Genomic DNA, 23,993 nt, shown 5'->3' on the forward strand with positions numbered 1-23,993 from the left:
AATTTTCACACCACCTCATCTGCTCTAAGTAGGGCTATCCTCATTTCTCAAAACGTTCAACATGATTAAGTCCCTCATCTCTGGAACCAATCTAGTGTTTTTCTCAGCACCCTCTTTGAGGCCTCCACATCTTTCCAAAGCATAATGTCCAGAATTAGACCCAACAATCCTTTTGTGAAAACATCAATGTTTTATGAAGGTTTGTTATAACATCCTTACTTCGGTACTTTATGTCTCTGTTTAGAGGTCTCATATTTTTTAAAACTGTTTTCTCAGCCTGCCTTGCCATCTTAAATTAAGCTATTAATTTAGATTGCTTGCCTCTTCCTACCAAAATGTACAATTTCTCACTTCTGAATGAAACTTTGCCACATGTCTGCCCATTCCACCAGCCTGTATGTGTCCTACTGAATTTTATGACCATCCTCCTATTTGTTAACTGTGCCTTGAAGCTTTGCGTCCCCTGAAAATTTTGAAATGTGCTTTTTATGCCTTAGTCCAAACAATATATATCGTACAATAATATATTTTAATTGTATGTTTGTAATCTGTCCTATACCTGCATTCGGAAATTTAGATGAGAGAGATTTCTAGGTTTAAACAACGCTTGTGATATCTGTGGCTCTTCATTGCAGCATCAAGACACAATTTGATAAAGGAAGTGACATCTTCATGCTCTGTTCTGCTCTTCGAGCATCTCGACACCCCTGGCACTGTTTATCTCTCTGGCTTCCCAGAGTACAGGGAAATCTTTACTTCACATTCAGTGAGTTATTCATGAGATTTAGAGGCTTAAAATGAAAATGTTTTCTGGATTTTGTGCTATGTGTGAGTATTGCAAGTGTGTGTTCATAACATGAGCTTTGTCGGGTGTGTTAGCTGTAAGGAAAAGCATTATTACCTGTGGTTCTGCAACATTTTAAATTTCCGTATGTACCTTGTGCTTTGTTGGTCCTGCTGGGACTAATCTAAAACCCGCAAGCATCAGAAGATGTATACTAGTCATAAACTCATAGGGAATGGTATTTGAGTTGTGTGATATCAGACATCAAGAAGTGTTGGGTAGCATCTTGCAGCAACCTGGTACCAAAACTAATTGAAAACTTGCCCAGTTTTCTAGCAATATAAAAATTCTGTTGTGTTGATTAGCCTGATCTGAATGAGATTGTTAGATATAGGATGCAACAAAAGACAAGGTTGGTTAGCTTGGATAGCTAGACAATTGATTTGCAATACAGAGTGGCACCAGGAATACAGGTTCAATTCCTGTACAGCTGATATGTCTTAAAAAGGGACCTAATTAGATAGAATACACGTTTTAGGTTTTGTGGCATGTGGTAGTGTTCCAACCCCTGGGCCAGATGGTCAGAGTTCAAATCCCACTGCCTCGGACAGTCTCACTGTGTCTGAAAAGATTGATTGAAAATAACGACAACAAAAGATTTAGAGGTATTTAGATTAGGTATGAAGTTGGTTAGCAAATGGTAAATTAGGTCTGCATTTGTATAGATTCATAGTCACATATCTGAAGTTATTCAGGATGTTCCGATGTACACTCCAGCTAAAGAAGTAGTTTTGAACTTCAGTTACTTCTGTAAGGTAGAATATAAACCATTGCATGTTAACCATAAAAATATACATCAGTAGCACTGAATAAAAGTCATTCATACTATCACACTGACTCAAACTGCCTGGATTAAGAGCTGTAAATAATGGTGAAGTAATTTTTTCAAAATCCAATCCTCAGCAAGAGCAGTTGATGCAAGTGCCCAGAGATTGTGCTGGATTTTGATAGGAGTCGAGGATAACTTAGAAAGTGTGGGCAATTCTGGCCACTGCATCATGAATCTACCAAAACTGCAGTGAACCACGTTATGCATTTATTCAGTTAGTGACCAGTATTTTATTGCCAACAGATTAGAGACAGTTGGGCTGGTAAAACAACAGGGTGAAGGACAGGCACTGTGGAACAAAGCCTTAGGCTGGGAAGACTGTCCCTACGACCCAACAATTTCCCGTGCCGTTTTTCTTCCTTACACTGGGTCCCCTTATTTTTTTCTTTATTTACCAACTGAAGACCTGAATTCTTTAGACTTGTTTGGATTAGAATTCTTTAGACTCGGAGGATTAGATAGGGTGGACAGTGAGAGCCTTTTTCCTCGGATGGGGATGGCTAGCACAAGGGGACATAGCTTTAAATTGAGGGGTGATAGATATAGGACAGATGTCAGAGGTAGGTTCTTTACTCAGAGTAGTAAGGGCGTGGAATGCCCTGCCTGCAAAAGTAGTAGACTTGCCAACTTTAAGGGCATTTAAATGGTCATTGAGTAAACATATGGATGATAATGGAATAGTTTAGATTAGATGGACTTCAGATTGGTTTCACAGGTCGGCGCAACATCGAGGGCCAAAGGGCCTGTACTGTGCTGTAATGTTCTATGTTGTATTTAATTTTGTCAGTAACGATATTATTGCCCCTGTTGTAGCCTGTCTGTGTATATAATTTTATTTCTGATGCAGGCTTTATGATGAACTTAATTTTTGGTTTTGATTCTCACTTTCAGAAGAAGTTGAATTCTAGAAAACATCCATTCCTTGAATGCTCAGCTTTGACCTCAATTGGAGTCATTCCCCTCCCTGATGATCAGGGGATAACTATGTCGGACAGCTGGATTGCCACTGTGCAGGAACTTTTAAACACATGTCTGGGTAAGATGTTAGTGATGTGCTGATATGTTAGAAATATAACAATTTTGTTACAAAATTCACATAAACCACTTTTTTTTCTTGACCATGCCTTTGTCCATTGCACTCTGTCACTGTTTTATCTAATTATTTAATTCCAGAAGAGCATTAGTGATTATCTTTCACAGTTCTGTGGACAAACTTTAGAAATTGTAGGCATATTCTATTATGTTTGTACTAGTCTGGTGTTGGAATTGTTTTAGTGAGCCAGAAATTGGAAGTGAGGGGGTAGATGTGTGCAGATTGATGATTTGCTGGATGAGTTAGGGGTGGTTAAATATGGTATTGATACAATAATTCTTTGTGAAATTGTGCACCTATGTGGATATTTTTGTTTTCTTGCAGAAGATGATGATAGATGTCCCATTATCCTGGTATGTGGAGGAAAGAATTTTGGGAAGTCAACCTTCAGCAGATATCTCCTGAATTCATTTCTAAATCAGTAAGTTTCAAAATCCTGTGACCTCTAGCGTTAATCTCACAACAATTAGTGAAAGCTGTGTCCAGAGTTTGAATTTGAACATTTGATGTTACGTTACTAACAGTAACAGGACTTGCACTGCATTAATCCCCAAAGGTTGGTAGTTTGTTTCATGTTGAATTGTTGTTGATAGTTAAAGTCCTGAGTGTTTGGGAGCAGATTGAAATCTGTGAACCACACAGCAGCAGTTTCCTAATTCAGTTCCTGACCTGCGAAAAGCCAATTGGGGCAGTAGATCATGAGCTGTGACTGACTTTGGGGTCCCTGAACCTGAGGAGGTAACCCAAACAGCCAGGATTCCTGCCTTGGCAGAAAGTGCACCTGAGAACAGGGAAGCACTGTGTAGAATTTTCCAGCAGAGGAGACTATTCATTCCTGAGTAGGCTCATAACAGTAATACAAATTTAATTCCATTCCTCGACTGTCTCCTATAATTCTCCAAATGAATACCGTTGCCCCCTTCTCTCCAGGTGACTTTGATCTTCTGTTTCAAATATTTGTCTAATTCCCCTTTAAAATGTAATTGTATCAGTCATAACCACTTTCTAGGATAATGCGTTCAATGTTCCAACTGAGACTTTGATTGTAAAAACCATTTGTCTAATTTATCTCCTTATTTAGTGTTTAAATTGACGATCCTTCATCACTGACATCTCCACTACAGTGTTTGCAGGAATACCCTATTTTAAGTAGTAGGTATATTCCTGGAAACAAATGCTTAAATTGAAACTACTTCTAGCAAGTGAGTTTTCCCATTTTTTTGAACAGCATCATAAAATGCGTTCTAAATCCAAAATTTTCAGCCCCAGTGCATAACACAAATCTAAAATAACTAAAACTCCATGTAAGTGTGTCTTCTACATGGCCAGTGATATGCCAAAGAATTAAAGACAACAGGTTTTGATTTTCTTGATTGTATTTCCTTGATGCTGTAAAATAAAACTGCAAAATAATCCCAAAGCTATAGTCAGTTTTTTTATTTTGCAAGTTTGATTTTCCCCATGCCTACTGGTGATAATTTGTTTCATCCCAGCAATGACCAGGTTGCCGGTGCTAATTGATTGCCGGTGCATATCACATTACCAGACAGCTTCTCCCTTCTAGTGAAGGAATCCGTAGCTGAGCTTTGAGTAGTGGGGTGCGGACCTGCACCGCCTTCACAGCACTCTGCCTCACCATCATGCACACAGCCCTCTGGCAAATTGAAGGGCCTGGAATATCTGGAATGAGATAGCGTTGATCAGCATTCGAGCTGCCAAGCTGCTGGTCGGCCACCTGGATCAAGCGAGCACACAAGTGACGCTGAGGCGGTCCCCTGGATCTGTCACTGTTGTTGACCTTGGAGTGCTTGGTGTGGGTTCCCTTGGTCACCAGTAGGAGGAGCACATCCCAAGATAAAAGGGATGAATCTGAAATCTAATCCAGAATTTCTACAGAATGGGAAACAGGCCTTTCCACCATACAAAAATTGTGAAATAATTATGCAAAACTTTTTCATCTGGTTCCAAATGCACAGGTAATATTTAAAACAAATAAGTAGGCAGTATTTTTAAAAACTCTTTCATGAAGAATCTACTCTATTTGGGACTATGTAAGATTGGGTGTAGTTGTACATTCCTTGTTCAACATATCAAAAACGGTGTACTTTAAAACTTGTAAATCTCTATTCAGCTTCCTCTGCTCTAGTGAATATAGATCCAGTGTCTCAAGTCTCTGATTGTAATTTAAATTTCCCATCATGGCATAATCCTGGAGGTGAACACTTTGTTATGGCTCTAGCATGCTCTGTGTAAGAAGATTGAAGATTTATACATGTTGACGATCAACCCAGCAGTTACAGGCCAGTTATAACTTGGTTGTGGAGAAGCTTCAAGAAACATTCATTTCAGGCGAATGATTAGTCACTTGGGCAAATATCAGTTAACTGAAGAAAGCCATCGCAAATTTGTTGAGGAAAAAAATTGCATTTTACTATCTTGTTGCAGTTTCTTTGAGGTCATGATGTTGATGTTATGACAAATGCTGCACAACAGACGTGTAAATTACAATCCATGGAATAGAAGGTAAAATAGCAACATGGATACAAAATTGATTGAATTTCAGGAAATGGAATCTATTAGTTAAGTAATGTCTTTTTTGGATTGGAGGAAGGTTTTATATTGAAGTTGTATAGGGTTGGTGTTTGGATTCTTGCTCTTGCTGATGTATATTAATAACCCAGACCTTGGTTCAAGGGACACGATTTCAAAATATAACATGAACTTGGAAGTATAGTGAACCATGAGGAGGGTGGTGTAAACTTTAAAAGAATGTAAACAGGTTGGTGGAATGGATCGTCAAGAGACAGATTAAACTTAATGCAGAGAAGTACAAAGTTAAAATAAATAGTACCAGTCTAGAGCTGGGGGACCTGGTGTGTATGTGCATAAATCATGAAAGTGGCAGAATAGGTTGAGAAAGCTTTATTTATTAGAGCTTAAAATATAAAAAGAAGTTACGTTAAACTTGTACAGAACACTAGTTCACCCTCCGGAAAAATATGACAGCATTAGAGAGAATGCAGAAAAGATCCACTGGTATAGCCCAGGGATGTGAATATTGAGTTCTGTAGAGAGTTTTGGAGAAGATGGGGCAGTTTTCCTTGGAGAGAGCACTTTGACAGGAGATTTAATAAAGGCATTCAAAATCATAAGAGCTGTGGACAAAGCAGTTGTGAGGAGAAAAGAATTCCAGTTGGTGGAAGAATCGAGACCAAGAGGCCATATTTGGTAAAAGAAACAATGGCAACATGAAAAAGATTTTCATTCAGTTAGGATCTGGCACGTGGTGGTGGCAGTTTCAGTTAAGACATTAAGGAAGGAATTGGATTGTTATCTGAAAAGAGAGAACATGTAGTGCCATGGTGAATGGGAAGAAAGTGACCCAAGGTAGAATGATCCTACAGAGAGCTGAAACAGGCATGGCAAATCAAATGACCACCTTCGGTGCTGTAAAAAATTCTGTGATTCAATAGCGAGGTACCCTGAATTGCAAATAGTCTTGGGCAACTATGGCTTAAACAGGTTTTTGCACAGATTTATCATGATTTATTCTGGTAGTCTATGCCTACCTTTAAAAACCCAAAAAGCTGTGTTCCTTTTATAATTTTATCAACATGAAGATTTGAGTCTGATCTGTGAAGTGTCAAATAAAAAGGAATGCTCTCTCTCACCATATAGTATTCCGTGTGTGGAGTTTCTGGAGCTTGACTTGGGTCAGACAGAGTTCAGCCCCCCTGGCTGCATGGCATTACACTTGGTGACTGAACCAATTCTCGGTAAGTAGTCTATTTTAAGTAGTATTGAGGTAGGTGGACAGGCTGCAGATCAAAGTGCTGGTGTTCTCCATTACAAATAGTGCAGAACAAGGTTACACATTAAGGGAGAGGGTAACTGTAGAACCAGATTCTATCATTACACCCATTGGGAGCCTAGTTTTTATTTTGAGATTTTAAAATATGGCAAACTGACTAACATCTCCAAATTTCACCCTTTTTCTGAGAGAAGCCATTCAACCAAATACCAGCCTACCATAATAAAGCAAAGAACTGCAGATGCTGGAAACCTGAAACTGCAGTTCTGATTTAGATTCACTGGACTTGAATTGTTAACACTGCTTTCTCCCCACAGATGCTGCCAGACCTACTGGGTTTTGCCAGCAATTTCTGTTTTTGTTTCATGATACACCATTACGGTTGTGGTGTGCACGTGGAGAGGGAGGATGGATTAAAAGGAGCAAATCCCTGTCCCTCCATTCTGGTGCAGCCCCATCTTGCTGCAATGATTTTGCTGGCCTAGCTGTCTTTTGTACTTGTACACATATATCTACTTATTTTTGATATGCTGTTTGTTAAACCAACACACATTTCCTGACTAAACTCCATTTATTCACTCAACCTTTTAATTCCAGTTGCTTCCCTCATTTCACTCCTCCTCTGGAATCCAAATTGGTCACCTCCATTGTAGTTCTGTGCCTTGCCACTTACTCTTTGTTATATTTCTCAGCACAACCTTGGATACGTAGATGGACAGGTTAATTGAACATAAAATACAACGTCATTTGCCTTTGTGGATTTTGAAAAAGCATTCATTTGAGTTGACTGGATGAAACTCTTGGCAATGCCAAATGACATGGGAGCAAACTGAAGAGATGATAGAAACGTAGCGTAATACAGCATGGAAATGGACCCTTTGGATGAGGTAGAAGAAATCTGTATACATGGGATAAGCAAGAATGAGTAGCCAGTAGGGAGTGGGAATAATCTGTAATTGGAAGAGGAATTCATCAACAGCTTTATACTTGACAAGACACTTGTAGAAACTGCAAAAAATGGGTTACAAAAGCTAATGCACTAATAACATTAGGCATGATCTAAATGAGATGAAAGTCTCCAGTCATAGAATTCCTACAGCATGGAAGCAGGCCATTCGGCCCTTAGAGTCTGCACTGACTCTCTGAAGAATATCACGCCCAGACCCACCTCCTTACTCTATAACCCTACGTTTCCCACCGCTAATTCACCTAGCCAGCACATCCCTGGACACTATGGGCAATTTAGCCTGGCCAACCTCCCTAACCTGCTCAACCTTGCACTGTGAGAGGAAACCAGAGCACCCAGAGAAAACCCACGCTGACACAGGGGAAACGTGCAAACTCCAGTCACCCGACGGTGGGATTGAACCCAGGTCCTTGGCGTTGTGAGGCAGCAGTGCTAACCACTGAGCCACCATGCCACTCTTTGCAAAAGCAAAGTGCAAATGTCAGAATTGTTGAGAAATATTTTGATGTTCATGGAAGAAAAAGAGGTAGAGCAGGTGTAAAAATTCAGTTGTTTAGGAGAAGTACATCAAAAACAAGAACAAGAATAACACTGGCAAGATCTGTATTTGGTAAGAAGATGCTGTAGCTAACTGGAAAGTTGAAAGACAGAAAAGACTTGAGAGCTGGTTTAGGAATGTCATTTTATATGCATGAGAGACTTTGAGCTTCTAGAAAATGGAGATCAGCTTGCTAAATGACTTTGAAATGAGTTTGGAGGAGATAGAGGGTCAGCTGGACAGAGGAAGTAACAAATGGCAGACTGCTCAGGTGATTGAACAAACGAAGACATTTGCTGAATTTAATTGAGAAAAGGCAGAGACCCCAGGCAGAGCACTGCTTATGAAGAGGGCAACCTGTAAGATACGGTACGGAGGGAAGATCTGAAGGAAGGTGAGGAAGGAAAGGCATATAAATGCTGGATGGCATAAAAATTGTAAGAGGTTATTGGAAAGATTGACACAGGAAAGAGAGAAGAAGGCAGATTCTTGATTCAGTCTTCAGGCTGAGTAATCCTGATATTTTGTCAAGCCCTGTGTATCAGCTGTGTTGGTTGATACCAAGCAGAGTGGGCTAGCTAGAATTCAGTAAGGCAATACCAAGTCTTGGTATTTATTGGCTCAGTGTCATTAATATCTGTGGAACTATGGACCAATAACAATTTTTTACTCCGGAATCTCGCAGCAAGTAACTAGACAATGTGGAGCTGAAGAGAGTAAAAAGTGTATCCCAATTGCTTTCAAAAGCTGCAAAAGCAAGCACAGAGTATATCCTCCATCCTCATTTTAGTTTTTGACATGTTTAAGATAGCCATTAACAACAAAATCTTCAATGCTGCTGTCCCTTGTGTTTTGTGCTTGCTCTCACTTGTATGCTGTATTTTGTTTTATCCCTTTTACAGGCCCTCCTTACATGCACCAGTGTGAGCCCCGTAAGATGTTGTATTATGGTGATGTGTCCTGTGAGCGGGACTTGGATCGATATCTGGAAACTGCAAAGTATCTATATGCTGGATGCAAGAAGGAAACACCTTTGGTCATAAACACCATGGGCTGGGTCAAAGGTCAGACTAAAGCTCTTGAGTGAAATCTAACAAGTATTGGCGATAGATTTCATTTTCTTCGTTTTGCTTTTTTTGTGTGTAATTTTGTCTTCCAACCTCCTGAAGGGTGCTGGTTCATACAAGGATTCCAATTTTGTTTTAATAACTTCACCATAGGCAACTATACCTTCAGCAGCCAAGGTCCTAAGCTCTGGAATTCCCTCCCAATACCTCTATCCATTTAGAGATAATAAGAACTGCCGATGCTGGAGTCAGAGATAACAGTGTGGAGCTGGAGGAACACATCAGGCCAGGCAGCATCAGAGGAACAGGAAAGCTGACGTTTCAGGTCGGGACCCTTCTTCAGAAATGGGGTCCCGACCTGAAACATCAGCTTTCCTGTTCCTCTGATGCTGCCTGGCCTGATGTGTTCCTCCAGCTCCACACTATGTTACCTCTATCCATTTTCTTTTCTCTCCCTTTAAGGTGATTCTTGGAACTAACTTCTTTGACTGAGCTTATGGTCATCTACTTGACTTGGTCAAATTTTGCTTTATAAACAAGCGTATGAGATGTCTTGAAGCATGAATGTTAGGAAAGGCATTATATTAAAAACACACATTTTTCTGCTAAAGTACTCCACTATCTCAAAAAGTGGACATTATTCATGCAGAAGTTGTTTTCCACCATACCATCCCTACTACTCACAGCCTTCTACTCTGCTGGCTTTTTTTGTTGTTCATATGACTAAACAAGTTTCTGTCTCGTTCCTGTCCTGCACTGTGCTTCTGTTTGGGAGAGGCTTTAGAAGCAGTGAATTTGCATCCCTTGACATCACAGCTAATTACCTAAATCTGCTGCTGTTGTACTTGGCCCCAGTGATGATTTGTGTGTTAACATTATGTTGACTGGAAATTTTCATTTGTTTCTGAATCTGTTTTATGACAGCAGCAACGCCCTCAAAACACAGCTAAAGTCATTTTGTGATAACAAGGTGTAGAGCTGGATGAACATAGCAGGCCACAGCATCAGAGGAGCAGGAAAGCTGACTTTTCGGGCCTAGACCCTTCTTCAGAAGTCATTTTGTGTCCAACACAGTGCACATAATCACTCCACATGGAGTCTTATAGAATGCACACTGCTTCTGTAAGGAAGCGTAACCCATATGTGAGTCACAGAGATTAAGCACAGGTTATACCCAAAAGTGTGGACCTCCTAACTATGTAGAGCATTGCCTGGCATCCATCTCCTCCAACTGGAAACACCCTATCATGGGTATGTTAATTTACAGGATTACCTGAGGTCAGTTGGCAGAAGGCCAGCTCTAAGTGAGAGGTCAATCAAAATTTGGTGAATGGATCACAATGCAACAATGGAAGCAGTAGTTGAATTGCCTACTAGATGTAAGAGGTGGGGGTTGTGCAAGTGGTGGTTTTTCTGCTAATGATCAGAGACTGACAGGTCAGGGAAGTATGTATGGCATTTTGGATTCTCCAGGAAGAGTTCCTACTTCTGATGAAGTGAGTCCAGGTCTACTTGTTTATCCTGATTGGAGGTTTCATTTTCCGTCATTCCTTAACTGTTGGCAGCTGTCAACTGCAAGATGCAAAGTGCTCCTGGGCATAAAAGGCACTGCACATCTTTGTTTCTTTCTGAAATTGTAGAGGGTCTGTTTTCCAAGGAGAGGAGAAGCCGGAGAGGAGGTTTGATTGAAATTGTCAAAATCATGAGACGTTTGGACAGGGATCAAGCCACAAAGACAGGTTTAAAGTGATTTTCAAAAGTAGTAAATATGATGAGAAACAATTTTCTTCTAACAGCAAGTAGTTTGTGTCTGGAATGCATGCCTGGAAGTATGGTAGAACCAGGGTCAATCAAGACGTTAAAGAGAGCAGTAAATGATTATTTAAGCAGAAGTAATGTGTGCAGAGTTACAGGAAAAGGCCAGGAGAATGGCACAAAGTGATGGTGCTAATTCACTGAGTCAGTGCAGGCATAATGGGCTGAACAGCCACTTTCTGCACCATAACAGTTGTGATTCTGAAACTGAACTAACGGTCAAACCTCATGAGTTCAAATGCCACTGTGGCAAGTTGCAAGATTGAATTATTTTTGGTGGAGTCCCCACCAATTAGCAGCCCCTGTTTTATCTGGTTAACTGCCTATATTTAGAAAATGGTACAGTCCAGACATGCTGACTGTCAGGAAGTTAGGAAAGTTTCTCATACCTTTCATTAAGTCCTAACACTCTTGCTGTTGTGGCAAATCCTTATTGATGAACTTATAAATGTGAGGTGCTGCACTTTGGAAAGGCAAATCAGGGCAGGACTTATACACTTAATGGTAAGGTTCTGCGGAGAGTTGCAGAACAAAGAGACCTTGGAGTACAGGTTCGTAGTTTCTTGAAAGTAGAGTCGAAGGTAGACAGGAGAGTGAAGAAGGCATTTGGTATGCCTGCCTTTATTGGTCAATGCATTGAGAATAGGGGTTGGAAGATCATATTGAGGCTGTGCAGCACATTGGTTAGACTACTTTTGGAATACTGCGTTCCGTTCTGGTCTCCCTGCTATAGGAAGGATGTTATGAAACTTGAAAGAGTTCAGAAAAGATGTACAAGAATGTTGCTGAAATTGGAGGGTTTGAGCTACAGGGAGATGCTGAATAGGCTGGGGCTTTTTTCCCTGGAGGCTGAGGCATTACCTTATAGAAGTTTATAAAATCATGAATGGAATAGATAAGGTGAACTGCCAAGGTCTCTTCCCCAGGGTAGCGGATTCCAAAACTAGAGGGCATAGTTTTAAGGTGAGAGGGAGAGGGGAAAGTTTTAAAAGGGACCTAAAGGACAACTTTTTGTCCTTTACGTGTGTGTATGGAATGAGCTATCAGAGGAAGTGGTGGAGACTGGTACAATTACATCATTTAAAAGGTATCTGGATGGGTATATGAATTGGTAGGGTTTGGAAGGATATGGACCAAATGCTGGCAGTGGGGACCAGATTAATTCAGGATATCTGGTTGGCATGGACGTGTTGGACTGAAGCTCCTGTTTCCGTGCTGTACAGCCCCAAGACTCTACGGACACCTCTGTCTCCATTGTACAATTTAAATACAGCAAACGTTTTGTTAACTGGTGCCTATGGGACCAGAAGTGTGAAATCAAATTCTCCTGTTGATCAAGAGGTCTACCTAATCAATGTAAAACACACACACTATGTAATGGAAATGTAACGTAGGGGATATACACATCACTGTTTTATACTTTACAGCAAAAATTACTTAAATAGTAATGCAACTTTGCCTTAAATAAAACTTACCAGCAGAGAGTATTCTCACTCACAGCCTCAACTGACTATTCGAATATCACAGAGATCCCTGGAGCAGGTTCAGAGGAGGTTCACGAGAATGGTCCCAGGAATGAAAAGCTTGACATATGACGAACGTTTGAGGACTCTGGGACTATACTCATTGGAGTTTAGAAGAATGAGGGGGAGATCTAATTGAAACTTACAGAATACTGAATGGCCTGGACAAAGTGGATGTTGGGAAGATGTTTTCATTTGTAGGAGAGACTAGGACCCGAGGGCACAGCCTTACAGTAAAGGGAAGACCTATTAAAATGGAGATAAGGAGAAACTTCTTCAGCTAGGGAGTGGTGAATATATGGAATTCATTGCCACAGAAAGCTGTGGAGGCCAGGTCATTGAGTACATTTAAGACTGAGATAGATAGGTTCTTGATAATCAAGAGTTGTGGGGAGAAAGCGGGAGAATGGGTTTGAGGAACTTATCAGCCATGATTGAATGGCAGAGCAGACGCGATGGGCCAAATGGCCTAATTTCTGCTCCTATGTCTTATGGTCTTATGATAATATAGTAAACTTCCGGTATTTGAAGTGTTTAATTTTTGCCAGTTTGTCGAGAGTGCTGATTTTGTAAGGTGTTGGTTAACACAGATTGTGTTTGGTATTCCGGGGTGTATTGATAAATAAACTGAATGCAGAAACATCTTTTGATAATGTTGCAGTCTACTGCTTTTGTTCATTTTGTTGGGTATTGTTACATTTAATATTGATATGATTTTTGGCTATAGATTTAAAGGAAATAATAGCCCTTCACTTAATCCCTTTGGTAGACCTGAAGGGTAATTGTGATGTAAAGTTGAATTACCTTCATGGGTTAGGGGTTCCACCTTCAACCACTAAGGGGCAGCTTGGTGGCTCAGTGGTTAACGCTGCTACCTCATAGCGCCAGGGACCAGGGTTCAAATCTACCCTTGGGCGATTGTCTATGTGGAGTTTGCACGTTCTCCCCGTGTCTACATGGGTTTCCTCCCACAGTCCAAAGATGTGCAGACTGGCTGGTTTGGCCATAGGAAATTGCCATGGTGTCCCAGGATTTGCAGGCTACGTGAGTTAGCCATGAGAAGGGCAGGTTTATAGGGATAGGGTAGCGGGGTGGGTCTGGGTGGGTTGCTCTTTGGAGGATTGGTGTGGACTCAATGGGCTGAATAGTCTGCTTCCACACTGTAGGTATTCTATGATTATATCAATTTTTATGAGTTGTGAACAAATTACAATTGTCTAAGGTTCTTGAGTAGATTTGTAGCTCAGGTTGGTTCGTTTGCTGAGCTGGTTCATTAGTTCGCAAACATTTCGATACCCTGATGGGTAACATCATCAGTGCCGCCTCCGATGAAGTGCTGTTGTTTTCCCCTGCCTGGTATTTAAACCCTGGTGTCCATTGGAATTGGTTCCTCATTTCCTGTTTTTCTTCGCAGTGGTGTATATATAGGGTCTAATTCTAATTCTACGTGTTTATTGATGGCCTTCTTGGTGGAGAACCAAGCCTCTAGAAATTCCTGTGCTTGTCTCTGTTGGCCTATCTTAGGATTCTGATGTTGTCCCAATTGAACTGGTGGTTCTCCTTATCTGTGTGAATGGAGATGAGTGAGTACTGGTCACGTCTTTTTGTTGCTAGTTGGTGTTTGTGTATTCTTGTGGCCAGTTTCCTTCCTGTCTGTCCAATGACTGTATCAAGACTGCGACATACGTTACGTTGGAAGGAAACTGGCCACCAGAATACATGAACACCAACTAGCAACAAAAAGACGTGACCAGTACTCACTCGTCTCCATTCACACGGATAAGGAGAACCACCAGTTCGATTGGGACAACATCAGGATCTTGGGACAAGCCAGAGACAAGCACGGGAATTTCTAGAGGCTTGGTTCTCCACCAAGAAGGCCATCAATAAACACGTAAAATTAGAATTAGACCCTATATATACACCACTGCGAAGAAAAACCGGAAATGAGGAACCAATTCCAACGGACCCCAGAGTTTAAATACCAGGCAGGGGAAAACAACAGCGTTTCATCAGAGGCTGCACTGATGATGTTACCTAGCAGGGTATTGAAAAGTCTGCGAACTAATGAACCAGCTTGGCGAGCAAACCAACCACAGCAAAATACATTTTGTATCTGACTGCATCCCACACTACATTATTGGTTTTGTTATTCTCTGAAATGACCTAGAAAATTTATCAGAAACCTGTTTTTACGTAGAAAATTAAAACATTGAGTAAAACTAGCCCCACCCAAGTAGTCTTATCTGAGGGATAAGATGTAGACTAGAATATATAATGTTTGTTCCACAGAGGTTTGCGTGTGTTAATATGTACACATCTCGGTACCCCTGATAAGAGCATAAGAACTAGGAGCAGGAGTAGGCCATCTGGCCCCTCGAGCCTGCCCCACCATTTAATAAGATCATGGCTGATCTTTGAGACTCAGCGCCACTTACCCGCCCACTCACCATAACCCTTAATTCCTTTACTGTTCAAAAATTTATCTAGCCTTGCCTTAAAACATTCAGTGAGGTAGCTTCAACCACTTCAGTGGGCAGGGAATTCCACAGATTCACAACCCTTTGGGTGAAGAAGTACCTCCTGACCTCAGTCCTACATCTGCTTCCCTTTATTTTGAGGCAATGCCCTCTAGGCCTAGTTTCACCTGCTAGTGGAAACAACCTCCCTGCCTCCACCTTATCTATTCCCTTCATAATCTTATATGTTTCTATAAGATCTCCCCTCATTCTTCTGAATTCCAATGAGTATAATCCCAGTCTACTCAGTCTCTCCTCATAATCCAACCCTCTCAACTCTGGAATCAACCGAGTGAATCTCCTCTGCACCCCCTCCAGTGCTAGTATATCTCTTCTCAAGTAAGGAGACCAAAACTGCACACAATACTCCAGGTGTGGCCTCACCAGGACCCTATACAGCTGCAGCATAGCCTCCCTGTTTTTAAACTCCATCCCTCGAGCAATGGCAGACAAAATTCCATTTGCCTTTTTAATTACCTGCTGCACCTGCAATCCCACCTTCAGCGATTCACGCACAAGGACACCCAAGTCCCTTTGCACAGCAGCGTGCTGAAATTTTTTACCATTTAAAACATAGTCCATTTTGCAGTTATTCCTACCAAAATGGATGACCTCACACTTATCAACATTGTACTCCATCTGCCAGACCTTTGCCCACTCACATAGACTATTTATATCCCTCTGCAGACTTTCAGTGTCTTCTGCACACTTTGCTCTACCACGCACCTTAGTGTCATCTGCAAATTTTGACACACCACACTTAGTCCCCAACTTCAAATCATCTATGTAAATTGTAAACAATTGAGGTCCCAACACTGATCCCTGAGGCACACCACTAGCCACTGACCACCAACCAGAAAGACACCCATTTACCCCTACTGTTTGCTTTCTACTGGTCAACCAATCCTCTATCCATGCCAATACATTACCTGTAATACCTGCGCTACTTGTGATCTTAGTCCCCCCTCAAATCTGACTGATTTTCTTTGTGCCCCACCCCACCCTATTCTTCCCAATAGGATTTGGTTTGTCGATTTTGGTTGATCTGATTCGGCTCTTGGCCCCAACCCACGTGGTGCAGCTTGGCAGTGCTGAAAGGAACCAGGATCCTCCACCCCTCACACCAGAGTTTGTGCGGACAGCAGCTGGATGGCAAACTAAGGGAAAGCATCACATTCAGCAAAAGCCTATAGATTTCAAGATGCCCTTGAGCTTATCAGAGGAGGAGGAGGAGGAGGAAGAAGAGGATCATGTAACCCTGCAGGGAGGATTCCGGGGGCATAGGTTGATGCGTGTTCAGTCTGAGTTCCCTGGAGTGGGAGAGGGAAGCTGTTTGTAAGTATAAAACTGTGTCAGTTATTCTATTGTGTTAATATGTGCACATTGTAACAACCTCCCCAACAGATGAATACAGCCAGTTTGTAATAAAGCAGAGAATTTTGCTTAAACATCCACACACTCTGCTACCATGATACGTCTGTACTACCTACAGAATGTACTGCAGTAACTCACCAAGGCTTCTTTGACAGGAGCTCCCAAACCTGTGACCTCTATCACCTAGAAAGGCAAGGACAGCAGGAACATAGGAACACCATCATCTCCAAGATCCTTCTCTCCCGGCCTTGCTGACATTTATTCTCCAATTCAGACTTCCTCCCATCCTTCCTCAATATCGCCATTTCCTTCTGTTGCCTTCCTCCCTTACATGCTTATCGGATTTCCGTTTAAATGCTTCTATAGTAGAACACTCAACGATTCCAAATTCACAGCATGCTGAAATTGCTTCCGAATTTCCTTTTTGATTTCTAGATGATATCTTTTATCAACGATCACTGGTATTGCTCTCCCTTACAGTGGTAACAATGTTTTCTCAGTCAAAACACCATGCAATTTAAAAAAAACTCTATTAAATTATCCCTCAACCTCCCTTTACAAAGAAAAGGCACTAACAGTTCATCCCTTCCTGGTGGGTTCAGCTTCACAGTTGTCATACATGTACTGTTACCAGCTGTACTGTTGATTTGTGTTTACAGATGCAAAAAAAAAACTGAAACTTGCTGTCCTGACAGAACCTTTCTACTGCCTTGTTTTTCAGGAAGTTCCGCAGCAATGTCTTAAGAGAGTTGGCTCTTCTGGGTTATTTTAGCCAACTGCAGCCATCAGACACTGGGTGTCCCTTGCTGTTGCACAGCACGCTACCCTATCAGGTACCAACACTCCTTTACCCATTCATCTCCAGTTATTTCTGTCAGCTGAAAGTTTTAAAGTTTAGGGCATGAGTCATAGCACAGGTGTTTCCCTGTGTTTGCTTTGTGTGACGCAGTTTACCACAGGGTGCATTATTTTATGAGAACTGAGGTTAATTCTGCTGCTTGACAAGGAAGCCTTTTTAGAGAATTTAACTTTTGGAGACTGTGTGCAATCTCCGATGAGCCAATCCATCCATCAACATACAATATAATCCAACATGATGGACATAAGATCATGGCATAGAAATTAGCTTGTTCTGAACATGAGATGAGCTCCAAAAGCAATATAATGTGTGCCTATATAATGAATCAGTGGAATGGTGGCAAAGTGATCTGCCAGCTTCATTTGGAAAATAACAACAAGTTGACAGTGATATTTTTAGATACTGACCTGGGGTGAATTCTGAGTGGTGGGTTTAAGAGGAGGTATAAGTTGTGGCTAGAAGCAGCCTGCTGTTTTTAATGTGGTTTCAAGAGCAACTTTTCCCAACTGCCTTTCCATTAAGGTAAATTACAGAAAAATAGATTTTATATGGTACCTTCCAGTCATTCCTTTAGGATCCTGTTATTTGACTGCAGAATGTGCTCCCACCCCTCCTTGTGGATGTTGCCCTTTACTTTCTGCTTCTAATTTAGTTCACTATCCATCAGGATACTGTGAGATAAAAGACTTTGAAATATGCAGACAGGGTAATGTGTTTTGTGATGGGCAGAGCTGCTTCGTAATAGTGCTCCTTTCTTCAAAAATCGAGTTAATATTGTTTGAACTTCCCTGTTGGACCTAGACTTGATGCTTTCAATGTCTGTAGCTTGGCACGATTGAGGGATCTACATATCTGATTATGAGGGGGGAATAAAGTTATAGCATTCTAGACAGGAGCATTACTACTGAAAAAAGAAGTCGGTAAATTAAACTTTAATGGAGGCAATATGTTTTGAACATTGTTATCCAAGTCGTTTTCCCTTTAATTAAATGGTAGTATTAGGTGTCGTGCCATGTAGTAGTTTGGGTCCTGTGTAGGATGGGACAGTGTTGGATTCCAGATGCAAGTAATATTGGATGTTGGCACGTACTGTGGAGCTGCAGGGTGTCAATGGATAATTTTCTAAGAACAAAACTGGCTTTTGTTTTCCAGGTGCCATTTAGTGCAGTTGCTCTGCATGTGTTACATTGTGATGTAACTCCTACCAACATTTTGTATGCAGCCAATGCCAGTTTAGTTGGATTATGCAGAATACCAGATGTTGTCTGCTCCCAGGCAGATGGGCCTGTATTGCTCCCAAAGCCTCCAATATGTGACTGTTTTGGTATTGGTAAGTACCGAGACTTGTACAAGATCACATCCTATTAGATAGAAGTGTGTTGTTCACTGTCCAATCTCTCTACATTTCCAGTGTACAGTGCAGAAGCTTAGCAGTTTAACAGAGCTGAGGTGCAAAATAACCATCAGTCGTGCAAGTGTTTGGTACTCACGAATGCTTTCAGATTCATGGAACAGGCATCTCCTACACACTCTGGTCACCTGTTTTCAGATACCATCAAGTGTCATTTGCTTTCACAGGCCATGGTGTTGTCATGTCACTAAATTATCTTTGCAGTCTTGTCATCAATATTGTGTATTCAGATGCAACAGCAAGGTCCTATAAATAATAAATGTGTGATTAGGGGAATAATGTTTAGTCAATACTCTGGGAGAATTGAGTCGATGTAGGAAAACGGAAGTGTCCTAAGTTGTGTTTTTTTTAATTTATTCACACATGGGGCATGGGCATCCCTGGCTGGACAGCATCCCTAGTTGCTGTTGAGAAGGTGGTAGTGAGCTGCTTTCTTAAACTGCTGTAAGTTGACTCTCAATGACCTTAAGGAGGGAATGCCAGGATATTGACCCAGTAACACTGAAGAAATGGCGATATGTTGCCAGGTCAGGATGGTGAATGACTCGGTGCACAGCTTGCAGGTGATGGTGTTCCCATGTATCTGCTGCCTTTGTCCTTTCAGACAGAAGTGGTCATGGTTTTGGAAGGTACTGTCTAAGGAACTTTGAATTTCTGCAGCGCATCTGGTAGATAGTACACACTAATGCTACTGAGTGTCAGTGGTGGGTGGAGTACATATGGTGCCAATTAAGCAGGCTGCTTTGTCCTGGACTTTGTCAAGTTTCCTGAGTGGTATTGAAGCTGCACCCATCCAGGCAAGTGACGAGTATGCGATCACACTCCTGACTTGTGCCTTTGTAGATGGTGAACAGGCTTTGTGAGTTAGATGAGTTACTTGCCACAGTATTCCCAGCCTCTGACCTACTCTTGTAGCCACTGTTTTTATGGCAAATCCAGTTGAATTTGTGATCAGTAGTAACCCCAAGGATGTGGATAGTGGGGGATTTGGTGATGGTAACACCATTGGATGTCAAGGGGCAGTGATTAGATTGTCTCTTATTGCAAATGGTCATTGCTTGGAATTTGTGTGGCACGAATGTTACTTGCCACTTGTCACCCCAAGCCTGGAAATTGTTCATATTTTGTCACACTTGAACATTGACTACTTCAGTATCAGAAGTCACAAATGGCACTGAACATTGTGCAGTCATTGGCAAACATCCCCACATCTGACTTTACAATGGGAAGGTCATTGATGAAGCAGCTGAAGATGGTTGAGCCTGGGACACTACCCTGAAGAACTCATACAAAGATCTCCTGGAGCTGGAGTGACTGACCCCTAACAAGCACAACAATCTTCCTATGCGCTGCACATGATTCCAACCAGCTGAGAGTTTAACCCCTCATACGATTTGATTCCAGTTTTGCTAGGTTTCCTTGGTGCCACACTCAGTCGAATGTGGCCTTGATGTTAAAGGCTGTCCCTTTCATTGTCACCTCATCAAGTTTAAAGTCTTCCACAAAGATGACTGTCTGACAGTGCAAAAATGTCTTAGGACAGTATTGCACTGCAGACCTAGATTGTGTGCTCAGATTTATTGAATGGTGTACAGACAAGGGTAATATCAACTGAGCCAAGCTGCAACACAAGCTTCTTACAATGTATGCGGTTATAATGACAATGCCTTCCCAGTCCTGCTCTAACCAATGGGATGAATTTTTTTCCCTCACTCAACTGGCCAAGAATCCTATATGAAATGAGTTTGCACTTTAAACCTACATATAAGTGGGTGCTGTCCAATAACACGACTGCCAAGGGTGGCTCTAAATCTTAGTCCAAAACTTGACTGAAGGCTGGAATTTTGTTTCCAGGTCAGTGGAGCTATGTGATTGTGTCTCACTTGCACTTGATGAGTATGAACTAGACTCAAGTGATTGCTATTAAAATAAATTGAATGATTATTGAGCAGGTTTGTGCTACACGTGTGATTTGGTCTTTGCTGTAAGACATCTGGATATTCACTATTTGGATTAATTTTATACCTTTTCTCCATAGGAATAATTCGTGGGATTAATTTGGAGAAGAGATTGTATTATATACTGACACCGGTTCCTGTGGCCAGGCTAAAACAGGTTAATTGCTTGCTGATTGGAGCAGTCACCATCCCCCATTCACTTTTCAGGAACCAGGTAAGTGGAACGTGAACTACCATGATTACTGAACTACGAAGAGTGTGATCTGCTCACCTGGAATATTAGTAATCACTACTGCTGCACTAGCCATGTTGTTGAGGGAACCCGAGAAACAAATGCTGAAATAATACTGAATCTTTTGATTTGAAGAATTAGTATTAAATACAGTTGCACAGTTGATTTTCTTCATGGACCATATGTGTTGGATGGAGTCATTTCAGTGGATTCTGTTAGTGAGAATGCAAGGGGCCATTGATTGGTCGCATCTGTTGAGCAGGCAGTGTTGCTAGGGTATGTTTTTGGGCAAATCTGGTGTTTTAAATAGATAATGGTACATCTGCAGGGTTAATGGTGTTCAGTTGTGTTTGGCTTGGGGTACTTGCTGGATAATCGCACATTGGGGTGCATGCAGGCGTTGCTGTAAAGTTTGTTTGCTAGTTTTGCCCATGCTGTAAATATATTTAGTTCACTGTTGTTTCCAGCTATTTTGTTGCAGAGATGAATGATCCTTTGTAATAACCTTTTTTATTCACTAATTTGCTAGCAAGATCATCATTTATTGCCCATCCTTGATTGTCCTTGTGAAGATGGTTATGAGTTGCGGCCTTAATCCATTGCAGTCCATGTGATATGAGTTGACCCACCGTGCTGTTACAGAGGAAGATCCAAGATTTTGACCCAGTGACAGTGAAGGAATAGTGATTATATTCCAAGACTTGGAAGGGAACTTGCAGGAGATGACATTACCATGTATCTGCTTATCCTTCTAGGTTGCAGAGGTTGTGGTTTGGAAGCTGCTGTCTAAGGAATCTTAGTGAGTTTGTGACAGTGCGTCTCGCACATGGGACACTCTGCTGCCACTGTGTGTCTGTGGTGGAGGGAGCGAATGTAGAAGGTGCTAGACAGGATGCCAGTCAGGTAGACAGCTTTGTGCTGAGCGGTGTCAAGCTGTTTATGGTATTGGAGCTGCATTCATCAAGGCAACTGGCGAGCATTCCATCTCACTTGTGGATCCCAAACTGAGCATCAGTGAGCAAGTGTTTTTGAGTAAGTGTCACTTGATTACACCTTGTATATAATGGTTTTTGACTGGGATGGATTTCACTTTTTTTGGGCAAGGCATATCTAGGCAATTTTCCCATTGCCAGATAGATGCCAATGATATAACTGCACTGCATCAGCTTGGCTAAGGTATGGTGATCCTTAACACCCACCTGAGAGGACAATGTTTGAACAAGACTAGAGGATTTCTCTCCAGGTTCCTGGCCAATAATTATCCCTGAACACAGTGATGCTGATACCTAAACATGCGTACAAGGAAAAACAGTTGGGGAGAAAATTCAGAGAAAGGTACACAAGGGAAAAGTGAAGTCCAGAAACAAAAAAATTGCTGGCCATTGTGGATTTCATTGTTGCAGCATCACAACAAATGGAAGCATACTGAAAACAAATTCCGATTACTTAATCTGCACTATCAGCAGCCTCTCTTCCTCCAGCACTCCACCGCCCCCCAACACTATTGCATAAATGCTGCTCCCTCTACACTTCACGTCAGCTCTGATGAAGAGTCATCTAGACTTGAAACGTTAGCTTGCTTTTGCTCCATGGTTGCTGCCTGACTGGCTGTGACTTCCAGCATTTTTTGTTTTCAGTACAGATTCCAGCATCTGCATTTATTTGCTCCTAAAAGGAAGTATACACAGCACTGGCATTTGGCCTTGATTACTGGACTGCGCCATCTCTGTCATGTGCACATGAATAAAACTTGCCTTGAGATATTGGACCTTATGCTGTGGACACTTTCATACATCACGAACAAGCCTACTGTACACATACGAGTCTAGGTGGGATGTACCACAGAGTTTCTTTGACTCTTGAAGAGTTTTGAAGTGATTAATGTTTCAGGAAAGGGCAGTTTATTATTTCTGGTTAAGGTTGCCCAGGGTCTTTGATCCAGTGAATGGCTAGGTGATTGAAGAGAAGCAGAGGTAAACTGCAGAGCAAAGGGAAGGTGCCAGTGAGTCAAGGTTTCATCTCCATTGCCATGGAGCAGAAACTTTGGAACAGCTTGAAATTCTGAAGTGATGGTCTGACAGATTCCCCTGTCATGCTGACTTATTTTTATTTCCTTTTCAGCCTGAAGTGACAGGAGAAGTTCCGTACGTAACGTCTGATTATTCCTTCGATATTTCTGGAGCTGGAAAAATTAAAGTATGTAAACAGCTGAGGAGGCGGGAACATCATAAAGATGTCTCATAATGGGGAGAATTCCTGCTCATCCTTAAATCAGGGCAAATGAACGTTTGGTAATGTGGGTTAATTGGCACTGTGCCTTATTGCAGTATTTGGGGTTTAAAAATGAGGGTTTGAGAAGTAAATGTGAACGGTCTGCAGACTGCTTTATTTTAGCCCCCTTTCCTTTCCTTCCCCTCCCCCCCCCCCCCCCCCACCCCAACACCACTTTTTATCAATCTCAGACTGTCATCTAACCCATGCTGAATGAGAAATCTTTGTTTTAAAGTTTGACACTGAGCATTTGTTGTAAATAAAGAATTACTTGGCATCCCAGCTTTTGCTCTGGTGTTATTTACTCTTATCTCCAACCTCTACACTTTAGAGTGTAATGTGTTAATGAGTACAGCTTCTCAGGTGGCTGTACAGGATCACAGCATTGCAATATTTAAAGGATAGCAGGGGAGTTTTCTCCAGTTTCCTGGCCAATATTTATCCATGGACCAACACTGAAATACAAATTATCAGATCATTATTACATTGCTGTTTGTGTAACCTTGCTAAATTCAATACGTACATTTGCTTTATTACAACATTGATTACATTCCAACAGTATGTCATTAGCTTAAAGTGCTTTGGAATATAGAGGTTTTGCAAGATGTTCCATAAATGCAACTTAGACGTTTCTTCTTTAATACTACTTTTTTGAAATTTAATCAAATGCCGTTTGTCACATCTGGATATTTTTATTAGCTAGTGGCTAACGTTGTACAATACAGACCTAAAACACCTCAAGTTGGGGCCAGGAATGATGTTTGCTGCATTTGCAGAGATTTTTTTCGGGGGGCGCAATTTGTGGCACGGGACAGTATGTTATACTGATATACAATCTGTCACCTCAGCTGCTGAGTGTTAAGGTCATTGGTTGAAATGCTT

At 41.5% G+C, this 23,993-nt stretch overlaps 1 protein-coding gene across 5 annotated transcripts in view; it reads left to right on the forward strand.

The window, feature by feature from the left end:
* The window catches only part of nol9 (nucleolar protein 9), a 28,845-nt gene extending 5,452 nt beyond the window's left edge, over positions 1-23,393 (forward strand). For 4 of the 5 annotated variants that reach the window (XM_020515165.2, XM_048615037.1, XM_048615036.1 and 1 more), the window contains exons 4-13: positions 636-766; positions 2,565-2,709; positions 3,091-3,187; positions 6,445-6,542; positions 8,985-9,146; positions 16,026-16,341; positions 17,102-17,213; positions 18,392-18,569; positions 20,689-20,822; positions 22,962-23,393. In XM_020515165.2, coding sequence (XP_020370754.2) covers positions 636-766; positions 2,565-2,709; positions 3,091-3,187; positions 6,445-6,542; positions 8,985-9,146; positions 16,026-16,341; positions 17,102-17,213; positions 18,392-18,569; positions 20,689-20,822; positions 22,962-23,084 — 1,496 coding nt within the window. In that variant the 3' untranslated portion in view covers positions 23,085-23,393. The remainder of the gene's footprint in view (positions 1-635; positions 767-2,564; positions 2,710-3,090; positions 3,188-6,444; positions 6,543-8,984; positions 9,147-16,025; positions 16,342-17,101; positions 17,214-18,391; positions 18,570-20,688; positions 20,823-22,961) is intronic. The other variant, XM_048615038.1, reaches the window with a different exon arrangement.
* Positions 23,394-23,993: the final 600 nt, after the last annotated feature.

This window comes from Rhincodon typus, chromosome 31 (genome assembly GCF_021869965.1).
Source record: "Rhincodon typus isolate 14 chromosome 31, sRhiTyp1.1, whole genome shotgun sequence".
Classification (NCBI taxonomy): domain Eukaryota; kingdom Metazoa; phylum Chordata; class Chondrichthyes; order Orectolobiformes; family Rhincodontidae; genus Rhincodon; species Rhincodon typus.